Below are 13,478 nucleotides of genomic sequence, written 5' to 3' on the forward strand. Positions count from 1 at the left end.
AGCGGAGCCGGCGATTGGCGGGCGCGATCGCGGCCCGTGTGTGCGGGCAGGCGCGGGGCGCAGCGCCGGCATGGAGCAGGGGCCGGCTGAGGCGCCGCCGGCGGCTGACAGGAGGGGAGCGGAGGAGGAGGAGGATGATTTCGGCTACCGGCTCTTCCCGGACCGGAATAAGAAGCCGCAGAGCTTCCTGGTCCGCAGCCTCTTCACTTTCCACAACAAGTGCCAGCTGATGCTGAGGATGACCCTGGAAACGAGTAAGCGCTTCCCCGTTCCCCGGCCCGGCCCGGCGCAGCCAGGGTGCTGAGGCGGAGCCCGGGCCTCCCGTGCCGCTGGCGGCGGTGACCTTGTGCCGCTGGTCCGGGGAGGCCCTGCGCTCTGGGCGCAACGAGCGGGTGGCGGGTGGGGCTGTTGCTTTAGGGAGACGCTGATTTTTGTTAAGACAAAACACGAATTTGAAAGTGGCTGAGAGGGTTTTGTTTGGGTTTTTTGGGGTTTTTTTTTTGCACGCTAGAAGCCTCTTCGCTACTTTTTTTCCTGAGGAATTAAGATCATGTGCCAGTTTCTGTGCTTTCGTGCCCTTTTCACCGCTTGATGTGGACTGTGTTAACAAATGATGGTCACAACAGACCACTCTATTTACGTCTATTAATAATAAAATAATGTCAGGGTTGACTTGATTCTTGAATAGCTTTGACTGTATCCTGGGCTGCATCAAAAGGACCGTGGCCAGCAGGTCGAGGGAGGTGATTCCCCCCTCTATTCTGCCCTTGTGAGATCCACCTGTGATGATATGTATTTATAGTCACACACCTGCAGTACCACATCCAGCTGTGGTGCGTCCAACATAAGAACATGGAAGCGTTGGAGTGAGTCCAGAGCAGTGCCACCAAGCTGCGAGGGGGGCTGGAGCACCTCATATGAAGAAAGGCTGAGAAAGTTGGGTTTGTTCAGCCTGGAGAAGAGAAGGCTGCGTGAAGACCTCATCTGAAGGGGGCGTACGGGAAATCCAGACAGGGACTCCTCATCCGGAATTGCAGTGATAGGATAAGGAGTAAGGGGTTGAAACAGAAACAGGAAAAATTTAGGCTAGATAAACAGAAGAAATTTTTTACTGTGAGGGTGGTGAGGCACTGGAACAGTTTGCCGAGTGAAGCTGAGGTTGCCCCACCCCTGGGAGTGTTCCAAGGCCAGATTAGATGGGGCTCTGAGGAATCTGGTCTAGTGGAAGGTGTCCTTGCCTAAGGCCAGGGGGTTGGAACTGGACTATCTTTAGGGTCCCTTTCAACTCAAACCAATCTATGATTCTGTATCACCTAACATAGTCTGAGCTGTAAACAGATGACAGTTGCATTGCATTAGGATTAAATACTGCAAAGTATGAATTTGCATGTGTAGTGCTTTTCTTGTTTGTTTTTTTACCTTGACTGTCTTTATATTTCATTTATAGATGATTTTCAAAACTTTTGTCTAGAGAAATTGATTGCAGCAATGTTTTTCTAGATCCATATGCTCGACTTCTTCTTGAGGCTCTGAAGCAATCTGGTTGGTATGTAAACTAATTTGTCTTGTTTTGTGTAGTAACATCACTATGATAAGTAGTTACTGAAGTTTTCCAAATTCTTTTTTATAACTTTGTTTGTTTGGGCCTTTCAGCACTGTCTTCAATGACCGGCACTTTTCTTGTGAAAACTGTGATGGCTGTGTCAGTGGAGGTTTTGATGCTGCCACATCTCAGGTAGGTGCTGGACTTAGTGCCCTTTCAAAGGAATGCAATTTTTTCAGTGTTTTGTTGCTAGAATTAAATCAACCAATACTGTTACCGGAGTTGGTCATGAAAACAAGACAAATGAAAGATGTTCCAGGATATTGGAAGTAGTACACTGCAGAATGTTGTGTAATGCTGTTAATGTTGAAAACCACCACTCTAAAGCACTAAATGTTGTCAGTCGTGTGCTGTGTCTCTGAGAAGTAAGGGAGGTGTTAAACTTGCTGAAAAAACTACCTGTATCTCTTCTTTTGCAGATTGTTCTGTGTCAGAACAACATTCGCCAACAATCCCATATGAACCGGGTGGTCACACATGAATTGATTCATGCATTTGACCACTGCCGTGCGCATGTTGACTGGTTTAAAAATGTCAAACACTTAGCCTGTTCAGAGGTAAGTGAAAATGCTTCTAAGTTGTCATTTCATTATCAATTACTTCTGTTTATTAAGGTTGCTTTGTGTTATATTGTCTGTAACATGCAATTAATTTGTTTGAATCCTGTTAATATGTTTTGTCTTTTCTGTCAGGTCAACCTAAATAGTTTTATTCTGGAAACAAATACTTAGTTTTCACAAATATTAGTAAGTTACTGTCATGCTAAGTAGAATGTGATCACTGTGAGTGTAAGAAGTGGTTATTGACAAATGAGAGAGTAGTTAGGAGTAAAAACACATTCATTAATCAAATGCTTTTAGAATTCTTTTTATCCCATGCAAGTCTTGGCATGTCGGCTAGTTATCACAGTAGTACAGTAACCTTAATTTTGTTTAGATTTTTTTGATAAACAGCAAACTTGCCTTTTCTTGTAACATTCATTTTTTGGGTAATTGTGGTATTGTTGCTGGTACACTGTACCAGCATGACTCCATGTACATTGGATGTGGCTCTGAGCAACCTGGTTTAGTGGAAGGTGTCCCTGCCCATGGCAGGGAGATTGGAACTAGATGATCTTTAAGGCCCCTTACAACCCAAACCATTCTATGATTCTGTGGTTTCAGACATTTGCTGTATTAAAGGCCTTAATAATAGATGCTTTAGGAGGTGAAATTAAATGGAGCACAGGCTGGGAAGGATTCCTCTCGTCTACAAGACACAGGTGTATTCAAATGCTTTTATTTTATTTCTGACGTAATGTGTATCATTTATTCACAGGAAAGCTTATCCATGTGATTATTATTATAAAAGTGCATACTTGTGACTGTGAATTAGGCGTTTTTTAACTGTTTTTTAAAAATATACAATATTATTTTGGCTTTGTTTGTGTTTTTGTTTGTTTGTTTTTGGTCATGAGTTGGTGGATTTGTATGTTTTTAATGAGAATGTATTCAATTCCAGTACTTAGATGTTCACAAGGTTCACCTGTAAACAGTATGTGAGATAACCCAAATTAGGAGTTCAGTACTGACCAAGGCAGATTTCATAAAAATTAATTGTAATTGTAATTCATAAATTGAATTCATATTTTCTGTGGAGAAAAGCCACAGTCACTTTTTTTTTTTTTATAGATAAAACCTAATGAAGTAACCTTTTGTGGTATCAGTAAAACCATTCTGAATGGCTGCCAAGAACCCCCCAAGCCCCTTGGTGTCTGTGGGGCTCTTTCCTTCACATTTTCCTCACTCCTCTGTCTTGCAGCTGCCCTGGAGTGTTTTTTATCCTTTCTTAAACGCAGTCACAGAGATACAACCAGCGCCACTAATGGGCTCAACTTTGACTGGTGGTGGGTCTGTTTTGAGACCAGTTAAAACTGGCTCTGTCTGACATGGGCACAGCCAAGTGTCCAGTCTCACAGAAGCCACCTGGCAGGCCCCTCACTGCCAACATTTTGCCATGTACAATACAGTAATCCGGAATTATTAACTACCATCTCTTTTTTTTTTTCCAAGCATTTACACAGTGCAGAATAAAGCATGTAAGCCTCAAACATAAGTTTTAGGTTAAACAAGATGGTGCCTGTACTTGCTCTTGTTGGGATTGTTTACCTCAAGTCTTTTGATTACTTAATTATATGGTATTTACATTTTTCATTGACAGTGTTTTCATTCTTACCTTCTCATAATTTCCATGCATTTATTTTCACTCTGCTTCTTAATTATAGGAAATCACTGTTTATTTACATTTCCTGATGGACTGGGTAGGGTATGGAACATTTAGCAAACAAAAGAAATTCTAGCATACCGGACAAGACAGTTAACGAGCTAAAACATATATTCTCACTTAAATGTGGTTTTTTGCAAAACAGACGTGTTACTGCTCTTCTGGGTATTGCAGCTGTAGTCTTTGAAAGATATATGCCTTTCTTCCTGACTCTTGTAACAGATTCTGATATAGATGGGGGAGAACATTACTTTCCATGTTCTTCTAGCAGTTCACATATATACATACACACATACATCTAACCTCTATTGCTCATTTATGTAAGCTTTAGGGTTATATGAGATGTTCCTGGAGAAACTTGAAGGTTGTAGTAATACTTTGGAGTTCACTGAGGCTGAGGTGGTAGTAACAGGTACTTAAGAAATTAAAGTGGCCTTGGGAATATTCTCTACCAGCAGTCACTAGCAATGTACTGAACAAAACCATTTCTTACAACTTTTTTGACTTTGTATTTTCACATGTTTCTCTGATCTTGCAACTTTTTATTTTTCTCAATAGATTCGAGCTGCTAATCTCAGTGGAGACTGTACATTGATGAATGAAATAGCCAGGTTTAAATTTGGATTGAAAGGGCACCATCAGGTAAAGACTGCAGATATTAAAATCTAATCATTTGTTATGAGCCATCTTTACCTTCTTGGTCTCAGCTTTCTGCAGTTCTGAGCTGAAAACTTTAGAAAAAGAAATAGATGCCATGGACTTGCTGTTTCGCCTTAACTGACGTTGAATGATCGATATGAGGGTTTTTCTCCCACCTTGTTATTGCAGTGAAATTCCAGTGAATACTTGGTCATGTTTTAAAGCATTTCTGTCATCCACTATCAGTGGTTGGCTAATAAAACCAAACAAAAAGCAGGGTTTGCAGGAAATGTAGTGGAAATCCCTGATCCACTATAAATGGTTGACACTCTTTTTAAAAGTCTTTGAAAACTGAAGGAAGCAGAATGACAAGATTTCTAAAGAACCATATGTGTTAAGTCTTGTAGGAACTAATTTTTGTAAATAGTAATGAAGTCTACACATTGAGAACCAAGTAGTTGCTCATGTTAGAGTGGCAGTTAGCTTGTAGGTGGGGTTTACATATTTTTTTATCTTTTGATAAACAAACTGTAAGAAAAAGTTACCTTAAAGAGAGGTATTGAAATGAAGACCAGTAGAGAAGTCATTCCTTTGTTTTACAAAGGAATTTCAAAATTTCAGTTTGAAAATAACCTAACAGGTATTTGTATCTGGTCATTCTGACGTATTTTTTCTTGTGTCAAGGTCAAGTTTTACAAATACTTGATACCTACAACAAATGGCAAGTTGTATTTTAATACCTCTTCTAAGGTAGAACGTCTGTTAATCATCTCACGGTTTATATGTCCGTGGAAAACTAAAGCATGTAGTTTACACAAGATGGAACTAAAATGTACTTTAGTGCTTATTGCAGGCACTGTTTGCCTATATAATAGGAGTTAATATTTGACAAAATCTGGATAAAAAAATTATGCTAATAATGACCAATTTTTCTTTATTTATTTTTCACTTCAGACTTGTGTACGAGACAGAGCAATTCGTTCCATTCTGGCTGTTAGAAAAGTTAGCAAAGAAACAGCGGAAAAAGCTGTGGATGAAGTTTTTGATGCCTGCTTCAATGATCTGGAACCTTTTGGAAGAATCCCACACAGCAAAGCAGATGCAAAACGTGCTTACAGAGACTTTCAGAACAGAGATCGCTATCATGCTAATTTGTAAAGGGGAGGAGGAAATAACATGAGAAATTACATTAATACCTGATTGTTCTGTAACATCTGGAGTTACAGTCTATGCCCTCAGAAAGGGCAATTCTATCAAATGTATCGATGTTTTAGACCTTTTTTGTGAGCCAACTTCTGTGGAAGTAAGTGGGGTAAATGAACAAGACTAAAAACTCTTTCCTCAACTGTTACTCTGGAAAGATAATTTAGTATGCCAAATGACTTGTCAAATAATGATCTGCAGATTTCAGTGTGCATTTAATTTTGAGCAGTCTGACTGTCTAGGACTTGGTTTCTGAAAGTTTTGCTGTCACTGAATAAATCTTTTCATAAAATCTTTACATTTTCACTATCTTTGATACACAGTCATGAACTTCATGATCTTCATCACTATTTTAAAAGATGGGCACCTGAACTACAGCTCCAGGGTCTAGATTTAAATAACTATGGCTAAACCTAAAATTCAGTAACTGCCATATTTGGTTTTGAGCAACTCCTGAAATTCTTGGGACGTTTTGTTAGTGGTGGGAAGGCTTTTGTGACTTGGGTCCTTTACGCACTGAATTACTGCTCGTGTCCTAATTGTCTCTGGTGATGGAGGACTGGCTATGATGATCAGTTACCTTCTCCTGTTTTGTGTCCCAATATATTTTGTGACAACAGAGCTGTCAGTGTATGAAGCTTTTTCAAGCAATACGTAACCCTGATTTGGCTATGGTGGAGCAACAGACTAGTGAGATTTGAGCAGGAGTGAGGCACTGAACTGCTGAGGTAGGGAAAGTCAGCACATTCACAAATTTCACAAAGTGCCTGACGTGCTACAGCTGAAAGTGGGAGGTACTCCCAAGTACCTCCAGAATTTGACAGCCTTTGACAGGGCACTTGTTTGACTGCGGCTTTGGGCTCCTTCAGTCGACCTATTTGTTTCACATGCCTACAAGGTTTTGGAGCTGACCATAATTCTGTAATTTCCTCCTGAGAAGTATTCAGTCGTGTGGTAAGTCTCCAGCCTGGTGGTCCTGCTTCCAAAGTGTCACTTGGGAACAAGATGCCTGAAGACCAGCAGTGTGCTGCCTTTTCCTGATCAGCAGCAAACACTTTGAGAAGATTCAAACCTAAGCACAGTCCTCACAAAGGACAAAGCAGAACACACACAAAGTGCCTGAGAGAGCAGATCAAGCCTCAATAGCCTGAGTTCTGTTTGTGTTGGACTATGTGTGGGTTGCATTTATTTCCAGGTGTATCATAATTCATGCATACAGGAACCATTCTTTCTGGGGCTAAGCATTAATGTAGATCCCTCAGAAAGTCATCCCAGTTGTATTTGAGGAATCTTAGTCAAGATATAACTTCCTCCAACCTGCGCTTTCAATAGTTTTACAGAATTTCAAATGGAGATTTCATAACCTTATTGTCCTGGGGTAGTTCATCAGGGACATAATTGCATGGCTGAATATCTGAACAGAAAAAAAAAGGGTATAATAGCCTAGATGCTTATGGAGAAAATTACACCTTGAAATCTAAGCTTCCCATATTCCATCTAGTCTCTATAGACCTGGGGTTTCCAAAATCCTTTGACGATCGATCAGAGATGCCTTGAAACAGCATAATAGTGTGTGTTAATATTCCCTTAACCTTTACTGCTCTTCAAATCACTGTTTAGTCACTATGATGTGCAATGCTGGGATTTTCATACTTCTGACACATATTCTGGCAGATAATTCTCTTCATTGTACCTTATTAACCAAAGTTCTGCTTTAATGAATGTGTGCATTTATGTTGTATTTTGACCAATACATAATTTGAGTACATACATTTGTTTTCTATCTGGGATAACCTTTATCAAGTCTACTTAGAAATTAAAAATATAGCAATAAAGATTAGAAAATGCAAACATACAAACTGCTTCTTTTTTTCCTTTAGCATTTTTGATCGATGAAAGTGATGAAAATCTTGGAAAGAATGTATTGCAGAGATACTACAAGAAATATTGGTAATAAAGATGAGATTGAGCTATATAAAGACATAATTATTAAAAAATATTTGTATGTCAGTACAAAACAGTTGGAGGCCATGTTGGGCACAGTTACAGAATATTTGATTTTGCAATTCATGGAAAAGTAAGGAGGGGACTCAAAAGAACTGGTACCTTGGACTTCCAGAGGGCAGACTTTGTCCTGTTCAGGAGCCTGGTTGGCAGGGTACCTTGGGAGGCAGTCCTGAAGGGCAAAGAGACCAGGAAGGCTGGATGTTGCAGTGAGCTCAGCCCAGATGAACTTGGAGGCTGATATACCTGAAGAAGCCCCCTGGGTCTGAAGAGACTTAGCTCAGGGTGACAGAAAGGTGTTCCCCCAAGACACCTTGCAACTAGCCTCCTCAAATATGCATCAGGGGACAAGAGCATTGGTTTTTGGGATTTCACCTCTTTATCCTTTTGGAGTTAATAGCTAGAAGGTTCTACTCTGTTCCTTCTACCCGCGGTTTATTATTTGTTTTCAAAGTTACGTACCCTCCCCCCTTGTACCCCCATTCCCTGGCTTCCCTGTCAATCCTGTATCCCCCGCGTCCCGGTTGGTTCTCCTCTGCAAACTCCTCCCATCCAGCACCCCCTCTTAACCCCATGTTCGCTTCTGTTCTGTGCTCTGTGCCTTCGGACCCAGCCCCGTTCCGCTCCCCTCTGACCCGCCCCGACTCCACGCATTCCGCGCCAACCCGCTGCACCCTAATAAACCTGGATTTCTAGAGCACAGAGACTACATCTCCTAATCGCCTCGTCTCCTGTTCTTCTCTGTCTCGGACACAATCCGCTCCTGCGTGCTCGCGGTGCCCTGGCTCCGCCTGGTCCGGACTCGCGTGGGAGGTTTGCAGTGGCGACCCTCTTTCGTGGGGTTTCTGGGGTCTTGCCGCTTTCCCCAGAGCGAGAAACCTCAGCTGGACATTCTTCAATAAGGAAATCTTCAAGGTCCTGGAGCAGGCTGGCTTGGCTGAACAGAGAGCTTTGGCTGGAACTCAGGAAGAAAAAGAGAGTTGGAAAAAGGGCCACGCAGCTCAGGAGAACTACAAGGATGTCAGGAGGTTTTGCAGGGAGAAAATTAGAAGGGCTGATACCCAATTAGAACTTAATCTGGCTACTGCATAAAATACAATAAAGGTGTCTCAATAAATACCTTTGGGACAAAAGGAGGGCTAAGTAGAAGTGCTGGGTCCTGCATTTGGGTCACAACAACTGTGCAGCACTGCAGGCTGGGGGGAGAGTGGAAAGCTGCACCTGGGGATGTTGGTTGAAAGTGGCTGAACATGAGCCAGTGTGTGCTCAGGTGGCCAAGAAGGCCAATCGCATCCTGGTCTGTATCAGAAATAGTGTGGCCATCAGGACCAGGGCAATGATTGTTCCCCTGCACTCAGCACTGGTCAGGCCATGCCTTTTGCCACTGAACTGTGTTCAGGTTTGGGTCCCTCACTTCAAGAAGGCCATTGTAGTGCTGGAGCATGTTCAGAAAAGGGAGACTGAGCTGCTGAAGCATCTAGAGCACAAGTCATAGAAGTTGATGAAATTGGAGTTTTTTATCTTGAAGAAAAGGGGGCTGGGGGGAGACCTTGTCTCTTTCTTCAACTATCTGAAAGGAGGTTGTAGCCAGGTGGGGGTTTGCCTCTTTTCCCAAATAACAAGTGACAGGATAAGAGGAAACAACCTCAAGTTGTGCCAGGAGAGGTTTAGATTGGATATTAGGAGATATTTCTTCATGGAAAGGATTGTCAAGCACTGGAGCAGGCTGCCCAGGCCAATGGTTTAGTCAACATTCCTGAAAGTATTTAGAAGACACATGGGTGTAGGTTTAGTGGTGGACTTGGCTTTGTTAGGTTAACAGTAGGACTTCATGAGCTTTCCAACCTAAATGATTCTTTGATTCTTTGTAATAATTTCTGTGAAATATAATTACAGATCCAGAAAAAGTCAGTTTAAGCAACAGATACATTTCAGTTATACCAAGTCAAATTATAATGGCAGAATATATGCACAGTAAATCGCCAGAAAACAATCAGGACAGTCTGACGGGCTTCTTGTCATTCCTTGAGAAAAGGAGGGACAATAATTACATGGAACTTTGCACACATTGTTTATCATTTCGAGCAATCATTTCATTGCTTCAGGTGCAATTTTAATCTGCATCCTTTTTTCTCATCAAAAGAGAGGGTAAAAAAACCGAGTAAAAAATCCATGCAAATATGAGACATTTGTGAATCCATTAAGCAGCAGAGGGAGCTAAAGGACTGTGGAAGAGCATTCTGCTGAGGGAAGTCAGCTGCAGACTATACACAGCTACTCCTCAGTCTGCAGTTCAGCCTTGGTTCAAATTTTTTTTAATCAAACCTGCAAGCTTTACTATGAAAAGAGGTTAAAAATTAAACCATATTTCAATCACTTTCGTTTGTTTGTTTCTGCAGAATATTTGCTCTTTCCAAGTGCAAAGTGTAGCCCTTAGGGGCTCCTTACCTACTCCCCAGAGTGTTTCACAGTTGAATTATTTTCTTTCATCTCCATTTCTTGTCCCGCTGTTTTCTCCTTGTTTGAGGGAATTACTTCTCCATGAACACATTACACCTGTTCCTCTTTCCTACTCAAATTCTTCTATGCATGTGTGTCATGAAAAAGTGTTTTAAGATTGCTTGAAGAATCACCAGCAAAGATACCAGCAAAGACAGGTTAAATATAAAAGTGACAGCACGACAAAGTTTGTTGGAAAGGCTTACTCTACTACCTACTAGATGGTTAAGGCAAACGGAGGAAAAGCAACAAATGTAAATCAATCAATCCAAACCCTAAAGGGTCCAATAGCGCTTAAGAGCATTTAAATGTGATGGTACTTAACAACATTTAACTTAACTTACATTATAACTTAAATTAAACAATTTGGCAAAGGATTCATATAGGATTTACTATACCACAACAGCAATTTACTTACAGGCCTCACACTCTAAAGTACTTAAGATTCTAGGAGAGCAGCATTTCTCCCACATTTGATATATGTACTTGCATGCACACAGACATAAAGAGTCTGTATAAGATACCTGTGAAAAATTACCCTCAAAGGTAGTGAAATACTCACTTCAGATGCCTTTTCGTCTTCTCAAAGGGCGAAGGGTCAAGCCTTGATGAGTGGGGGTGCAAGATCTGTAGTCGTTTGTCAATCCTCTCAGTACAGCAAACCTGAGAGTTTGCTGGCTCTGAGGGGTGTTCCACTCACAGGGAGGTGGCTGGTCACAGCCTGCTGTGGTCCAGGAGAGCTCAAAGGGTCTCATTTTAAACCACTATTTGTAGGGCCGCAAGAGAGCCAGCTTTAGTCATAGTAATATTGATTCTTGGCTGCACTTCAGGTTGGAAACTTTCTTTGAAAGTGTGAGAACAAAAATATCATTCCACTCGAGTTTTTATTCATGCAAAAAAAAAAGTTTCCAAGTTTTAAAAACAATGGGAGGAACTTGTTAGGCAGCACAAGTTCCTGGGAGAAGAGAGTGTTTCTGATAAGTTCAAGTGTTGCTTAGCCCAGGTGCTGTTGGTCAGGGCTGAGGCTTGACAAGCATTTTTCTGATCATAGTGCAGTCTGGAGGTCGGAGATGCACCAGTACAATTTGTGCATGCAAGTAAAGGATGGCCTTTCTTCTCTTCCTTTTGTTACTAGTTACCTCCTTCTCCCAGTGTGTATCTCCAACACACAATAGGGAGACAATAAATGAAATTTCATCTGGGAACCAATCTGCTGTGCTACATGTGTGAGAATGAGGCGTATTTCTGCCCAGTGTCCTCTTTTAATTTCTACCTCCTAATGCCACAGAACTGAATTTTACTCTCAGAGCTTCAATCTGGTCTGGTGGGAGCCAGCTGGGAGTTCCCAGGAACAGACTGTGAATGAGTAGTTGAATACCCTTCCCCAGGTCCTATTTTACAGAGCTTTCTTCTCACCTCTGATCATATGGCCATGAATAAACCTAGATACATGAAGGCATCTTGACCATGTCTCCCCCACTGCTCCTGTGCTCCAGCTCCTGCTGCTGTCCTCCTCTGCTCTCACACTCCCTGCATCCATGCCAAACTGTTGTTGGTGCCAGCTGGTTGCTCACCACGTTTTAGTCTCTTGATTTGACACTTTACTGGAATGCACTTGGGAAACCATTGGGGAATATGTTTCTTTAACCATAGGAACCACGGCAGGGGATGGGTATTACCTGTCAGACCTCATGCTGATACTGAATTGAATTTCTGGCAGGGCTGAGTATTCATTCATGGGAACTGAAGCATTCCTGGGTATCACAGAATATATATTACCCTCAGGTTTCACACCTTTTGCCTTAGACCTTCTGGTAGGAGGAGTAGGAGACTAATTACTTGTAGGACTGGGAATACAAGAAAAGAAGGTCACAGGCACACATTTCCATCTTGATGCATTTTTCTGACTGCTGGGTAAATGCAGACTTAAAAGGACAGCTCTAATATAACAATCCTTTCCTGCTCTTTATGTGCCTCCAATAGAGTGAATTTGTCTGCCAGCCACTAACTGAAGTGGACTGGATATTATGTCAACTCCTTCTGGTTCCTGATCACATAACATTGCCCAAGAGGTGAGAACTCTAGGTTCAAACATTTAAGACTTTTGCTCAGAGAGAGAGAGATGCTCTGTGTTTCAGACACGTGGGCTCAGGAAGCCTTCCTGCCTTTAATCAATGAATCCTGGATAGCTGAGTCTTTGATGCAGTCAGGCTTTTAGAAAAAATGCACTTTTCTGAAGATATTTCCCAGAATTCTGCTAACCCCATTCAGTGAGGCTGGGCATGTAACTTCTATACTGCATGTATCACCATGAAGTAAGGTATCTACTGCATGTGCAGTGCTGAGCACATGCAGTAGATTTTAAAACCATGTCTTAACATGGGGAAAAACCGTGTCTTAGCATGGGGAAAAAAAAATGATAAGGCTTCCTTTAACATTCCTTTTAGATTTCGCTTTAGGTAGTATTATGTTTAGGAAGTAGTATTAGTATTAGTATTAGTATTTATTAGTATTAGTTTAGGCTGCTTTTGTCTTGGCACATTTTCCTTTGTAGTCATTTTTTGAGACACATAACTGTCACCATTCACAACATGTTTAATGCAATCAATCTGGCTGCAATCCAAATGCTGACATAAAAGGCAGCAGATCTGGTCCCAGAGATTGGGTGTCTGAGAATAGACGGTCCCATGTTGTCCAAGAGTGACTGAAGCACCTATTGATCAACTTTAGGAAAACATGAGGATAATATATTTTTCTATTCAAAATAACCCTTCCCTGTGGTGACCCTCTTTCGTGCTTCTTCAAGACTCTTGGACATGCTTCTTAGTCTTCTGAGAGTCTCATCAAACTGCTGTCTGCTTTCTCCATCCCCTTCATCTGCAGTGGCTGCAGCAGGTATCCATCTTCAGGCACATTTGCCTCCACCTGAGAAATTCTTAAAGCAGTGCTTTGTGTAAGCCTCCCTATTGTACTGTTTGTTGCAGCCCTGGAGATATCTGTAGAAACCAGCATCTCTACAGTATGTTAACAGCTGTCTAGAAGTCTTTTAGAGATCTACATTTTGTCTAAATTTCTTCTGATATATTTTAAGGGGGTTTTTTTTGTTTGTTTTGTTTGTTCTGTTTTTTTGTATTTTTTGTTGGTTTTTTTTTTACAACACAGCCCTTGTTCTCTTCAGCTCATAGAGCAAATTCCAAAGGAAGGGAATTTGTGAGAGAAGGGATCTGGGGAGAAATTACTTATTTCTGACCATGTAAACTGTGTCACT

The 13,478-nt window shown here is 41.5% G+C and overlaps 1 protein-coding gene across 1 annotated transcript; it reads left to right on the plus strand.

The window, feature by feature from the left end:
* Positions 1–20: 20 nt before the first annotated feature.
* ATP23 (ATP23 metallopeptidase and ATP synthase assembly factor homolog) lies at positions 21–7,566 on the plus strand. Its single transcript, XM_085043954.1, has 6 exons — positions 21–254; positions 1,501–1,546; positions 1,654–1,735; positions 2,023–2,160; positions 4,424–4,507; positions 5,459–7,566. The coding sequence occupies exons 1-6, from the start codon at positions 71–73 to the stop codon at positions 5,660–5,662; spliced, it is 738 nt and encodes a 245-aa protein (XP_084900080.1). The 5' UTR covers positions 21–70; the 3' UTR covers positions 5,663–7,566.
* The last annotated feature ends 5,912 nt before the right edge of the window (positions 7,567–13,478 follow it).

Source organism: Lichenostomus cassidix, chromosome 1Aa (assembly GCF_008360975.1).
Source record: "Lichenostomus cassidix isolate B80296 chromosome 1Aa, HeHo_3.0, whole genome shotgun sequence".
NCBI lineage: Eukaryota > Metazoa > Chordata > Aves > Passeriformes > Meliphagidae > Lichenostomus > Lichenostomus cassidix.